Consider the following 5,659-nt stretch of genomic DNA (forward strand, 5'->3'; position numbering starts at 1 on the left):
AAAAAAAAAAAAAAAATTTCATAAATTGTGGGGGCCATAACCATCCTTTTTTAAAAGTTGCGTGTTTGTGCGGAGTGTCTCTCTGCACTTACGGAGGTCAGAGGACCACTTGAAGGCTGTCAGGGATCACACTCAGGCTTGGTGACTTGCCTTTACCCCCTCCCATGTCCCTTTGAAATGGCATGGAATAGATAGATCATATTAGAAGAGAACTGCATGTAGGTTTTGCAGGAGTTTTGTCCGGGATATGTAGACATTTACAGATAACTCTGAAGGCTGAGGTAGGAGGATTGTGAATGTAAGACCTGTGTGGGCAACTTTGTGAGACCAGAAGGACTGGAGAGAAAGCTCAGTGGTAGAGCATTTCCCTGCAGGCCAAGGCCTTTGCTTCAGTCCCCAGGACACCACACACACAAAGTCAAATAGAGTTTTGAAAATGCTCTTTTCTTCACTAACATTTTGAAATGTTACCATTGCTTGCAGAAGAAAAAGTCCACATACTTTAAAGTGTTAAACAAAGGGAACCCTGGACATTGCAACCTACCAGGCCATACCTCAGATGTAATTCCAACTACAACAGAAATATAGTTTTTCTGTGAAGTCAACTTTACTGTGTTTTTTTTTGGGGGGGGGGTGTTGCAGGGGGTGTTCTCAGAAAGCATCTAGAATATTAAGTACATAATAAGATCTAAATACTAAATACTACATAGTTGTTTATCTAAGCCCTGAGGGAACATCATCTTCATTGAGGCTAGGAGTACAACTATCTGTGTTCTACCTTCTGATCATATTGTCATAACCATACACTTCCCAGGACAGTTAAATTACAACTGTAAGGACTTTGGAGATGGCTCAGTGCTTAAGAGCACATGTTACTTTTGCAGAGGGCTGGGGTTCTACTTCAAGCACCCACATGGCAGCTAACAGCTGGCTTTAATTCCTATTCTAAGGATCCACTGCCCACATCTGACCTCCATGGGCACCAAATCCCCACACTGTGCAAATACAAGTAGACAAAACACTCAGATACAAAAATAAAAACAAAAATTTTTAATTAAAACTATGTCAATAATTGAAAATAAACGATTCTTCTTGTTCCTTTTTGCTTCCCTTTCAGATGTGCTATACTTATGTTTCAAAGAGAGTTTGCTCTTCGATTGGTTGCCAAGCCTGGAGATAAATTATACTGTCGACTCTCCATCAACACACAGCTTTTAGCACGCGTGGACCATCTAATGAAGGTATGATGTTTATTTTAATTCATCCTGGAGCACTTTGCCTTGCTTTCTGAAACCCCACCTTCCACCCACCCTCTTTTTGAGATGGGGGTCTTGTTCTTTAACTCAGGCTAGCCTAGAACTATTAACTTCTCAAATGCTGGAGATACAGGCCTAAGCCACACTGTATCTGGCCAACAGGACATTGTTCATTAACAACTTAAAGTTACCCTTGCCAGTTATGGTAGCACACACCTTTAATCCCAGCAACCAGGAGGCAGTGGGGTAAAAATCTCTGTGAGTTCCATGCCAGTCAGACCTACATGGTCAGACCTTGTTTCAAAACAAGAAGGAAGTTCCCTCAGAGAGGACTAAACATTTTCTGATTAACAGGTGGGGAAGAATAACTTCAGACCGCCCCCCAAGGTGGAGTCCAGTGTGGTAAGGATAGAACCTAAGAATCCGCCACCACCAATCAATTTTCAGGTGAGGCCAAAATACTAGATCATTAAAGGCAAAAATATCTAGGTTGCAAAATGTCATTTCAAAGCAACAGAACAATACTCAGTCGACCTAAATATCCAAATCAAGGAAGATAGAAATGGGGACTAACTTGAAGTAGAATAGTTCTGAGTACACACAGAAACATGGAAAATGTGTGTAAAAGGCAGAATGACTAGAATATAGGTGCATTTCAAAACTTGAGATTATAGCTGCAAATAACCACTGTAAAGTTAAAATAATCGTGTTTGAATAATATCATGATAACATGGGTGGTGCTGAAGCAAGTGTGCCCCAGTTGGACTGCATCCTCAGTCCTTGGGGCAAACATGTTTGAATTAGAATTACTACTGCTTTTGGGAGTGGGGGGAAGCTAGACCATTTGATATAAAATTTAACTAATTATGTAAGAGAAAAACTTGGACAAGTGACATCCTAAATCATGTTGGTGTTTTAAACTTGATGTTTTGTTTCATTTTGTTTTTTAAGGTAAGGTCTCATGTGGCCCCAATTCTCTATGCACTGGATGACCTTAGTTGGACTCCTGATTGTTAACTGCTGGGGTCATAGGCATGTGCCTCTGTGCCTAGGTTGAATCTATTTGGAAAGTGATTCTAATGCCATATTATGAATGGCAATTATGAATGGAATTTCCCCCCTCAATTAAAAAATGATAATATATTTAGAGAGATTCACACAGTGCAGAAATGTGCATTGTTTTGCATATGTGCGAGTTAGATCAAAATGTATGACATTGTCATCTGCCCTGTCTTTGTGTATTAGAAATGAAGGAGGAGTAGATAAGAAGTTGGATATTCTGAAGAAAATATCTTTATTATATTTCAGGAATGGGATGGCTTAGTAAGGATCACTTTTGTTCGGAAAAACAAGACACTGTCTGCTGCATTCAAGTAAGTTCCTACACTTGTGTAACGGTGAAGAACCAGGTTTCAGTACTGTCATCGCATTTGGTGCTTTACCCATAAACAAATATTTGTACCCTAAAGTACAAATATTACTCATGTCAGACAGACTTCACCTTTTCAAATTTCATACTAGTCCGAGAGGCAAAATATAAGAAAATTGGAGTTGAGAGTCAAATTAGTTTTTCTTTGTAAAACAGAAAAAAGTAATTTAGCCACAAAATTTCAAGTTTTTGCTTTTGGGTTTTCTTCTGTACATTGCATTGTAGGTGGGGACATGTGTCACGGTGCACATGTGAGGTCAGTGGACCACTTTGAGGAGTTGGTTCTCTCCCAGTTCTACATGTCTTCAGGGAATGGAACTTATTAGGCCTGCACAGCAAATGCCTTTAGTAACTCAGCCACTTCCTAGTTTTTGTGCTGGTTTTTTATTATTATTTTTTTATTGGGTATTTTATTTGTGCTGTTTTATTAACTTGGGGAAAAAAAAAACTAACATTACTTGGGGGTATCGAAAGGCAAAAGAGGTAAGTTTTGATTTTTAGAGAGCTTGAACATTTTATTCCTGGCAATGCCAAGGATTGAGCCTATGGTCTTTTAAGCATGCTAAGTCAGTACTCTTATTACTCAGCGATTCCTTCAGACCTATTGTTACCTTTTGAGTTCCCAGCTGGCCTTGAACTTGCAATTCCCCCGCCTGCCTCAGCGTTTCTAGCAGCTAGTATTATAGGCCATTGCCACCAGACCCAGCAAATTTGTTTTAAGAGGATGTTTTGTAGCTGGGCGGTGGTGGCGCACACCTTTAATCCCAGCACTCCGGAGGTAGAGGCAGACGGATTTCTGAGTTCAAGGCCAGCCTAGTCTACAGAGTGAGTTCCAGGACAGCCAGGACTACACAGAGAAACCCTTTTCTCAAAAAGGATGATTTGTGGAGTTTTTCTATGTGGGGATGTCAGAGAACAACTTGAAAGAGTGGTCCTCTCCTTCCTGTGTGGATTCCAGAGCTTGGTTTCAGCTTTCTGGTCATGGCAGCAGGTGCCTCTTCTGCTGAACCACCTGATAGACCTGGAACATGTATTTCATCTTGTCTAAATTTAAATTATGTATAATCTGATTTTATACTTGTCATATAATTTCCAGATCAAGTGCAGTACAACAGCTGTTGGAAAAAAACTACAGAATTCACTGTTCAGTACAGAATACTGTGAGTAGAGATCATTTCACTGATTTTTGTTCATTTGTTTTTTGAGTAGGGTCTCTACATAGTACTGGAATTCATTCTGTAGGTCACGCTGGTCTCAAACTTAAGAGATCTTTCTGCATCTGCCTCCCAAGTGCTAAGTGCTTGATTTTTCCATCCAGCTTGCTAAATCTGCCTGTGGGTTACAGACAGAAACATAATAACCTTCTTCACTTTCATTTCTTCTAAGTCTTCCCTTCCATTTGGCTGACAGAGATGGCAGCTTACTATAAGCAGCATAGCTTTTTCCTTCCCTCCTTTGTTCTCTTCAGGGCAGCTACTAAGGCATGCAGCTTGCCTGCTCTGTAGTGCTTCTATTTTAAACCCTTGATAAAATTACCTCAAATTTAAACTTACATAATCTATAGTACCCTTAAAGTCAATACATAATTTCTAAATAGTACAGATCTCTTTCTATAGCTTTGAAATGGTCTTGCTACAGTTTAGGCTGAGTTTGACTTTCAACAGGCCATGAGTTCTGTGAACCCTGTCCCTGTTTGTATTTAGCCCTCGTAAGAGTTGTATTCATTGGATTTGTAATTTCTTCAGATATATACATTGATAGTTTTCTTGGCTTAAATGTCTGTAATTTGATACCTGTCTTAGGGTTTTATTGCTGTGAAGAGAAACCACAACCAAGGCAAACCTTTAATAATGTTTAATCTTTAATGTTTGATAAAGGCAAACATTTAGTTGGGGCTGTCTTAGTTTCAGAGGTTCAATCCATTATCACGGTGGAAAGCATGGCAGCATCCAGACAGAGTTGGGACTGGAGAAGCCCAGAGCTCTGCAATTATGATCAAGCAGCAGAAGAGAACTGTCCTCTTTGCAGGCATCCAGGAGGCTCTGATCCCACACTGGGTGGAGCTTGAGCATTAGGAGTCTTCAGAGCCCACCCCCACAGTGACATACTTCCTCCAACAAGGCCACACACCTCCTAACTTCCCATGGGCCAAGCATTCAAACATGAATCTATGGGGCCTATTTAAACTATCACATTACCCAAATTGTGTGATTATCCTGTTTGTTGTTCAGATAGTGGCCCAGGCTGCCACTATATATAGTTGAGGTCCTGCAATTATCTACTTTATCTACCAAGTGTTGGGATTAAAGGCATATGTAACCATATCATACTAGTAAAGGCACATTAATAAAATGTAGGCTGAATAGCTGATTTCCATGATATGCCTCATGCCTCTTAACAGTTTGATTTGATTTCAAGTGTGGGAGTCCTCATGCGTACACACATGTGGGTATATTGCTAATAAGTTTGTTGGTTTTTAAGCATTCTAAGTTTGACAGAGCAGACATATTAAGACCATTTCCTTTGGCTTTGGTTTTTATTTTTGGACACGGGTTTATCTGTGTAGCCCTGGCTGTCCCAGAAAAAGCTCTCTTGACCAGGCTGGCTTCGAACTCCCAAACGCTGGGATTAAAAGCTTAAAGGCATACAGGATCACTATCTGGACTTTTCCTTTTTATTTTTTATGGCTCATGTTCTCTTCTGCTTTAATATACCATGGTACTATCTCCATTCTCTAATATGGACAAAAGCTACAATAGATGAGGCTAGTTTTAAAAATTAAGTTAGATTTTAAAGTCTTTGCATAAATGGTGTGAATTAGTAAAGTAAAAAACTGTTGTTTTGAGTCTTAAAAGTTACAGCCAGGCATGGTGGTGCACGCCAGCACTCGGGAGGCAGAGGCAGGCGGATTTCTGAGTTCAAGGCCAGCCTGGTCTACAAAGTGAGTTCCAGGACAGCCAGGGCTACACAGAGA

General features: G+C 40.2%; 1 protein-coding gene across 1 annotated transcript in view; it reads left to right on the plus strand.

The window, feature by feature from the left end:
• The window catches only part of Dimt1 (DIMT1 rRNA methyltransferase and ribosome maturation factor), a 12,808-nt gene that overhangs the window by 3,917 nt on the left and 3,232 nt on the right, over window positions 1-5,659 (plus strand). The window contains exons 7-10 of the mRNA XM_021208535.2: window positions 1,118-1,241; window positions 1,611-1,703; window positions 2,565-2,629; window positions 3,782-3,845. Coding sequence (XP_021064194.1) covers window positions 1,118-1,241; window positions 1,611-1,703; window positions 2,565-2,629; window positions 3,782-3,845 — 346 coding nt within the window. The remainder of the gene's footprint in view (window positions 1-1,117; window positions 1,242-1,610; window positions 1,704-2,564; window positions 2,630-3,781; window positions 3,846-5,659) is intronic.

Source organism: Mus pahari, chromosome 11, assembly GCF_900095145.1.
Source record: "Mus pahari chromosome 11, PAHARI_EIJ_v1.1, whole genome shotgun sequence".
Taxonomy (NCBI): domain Eukaryota; kingdom Metazoa; phylum Chordata; class Mammalia; order Rodentia; family Muridae; genus Mus; species Mus pahari.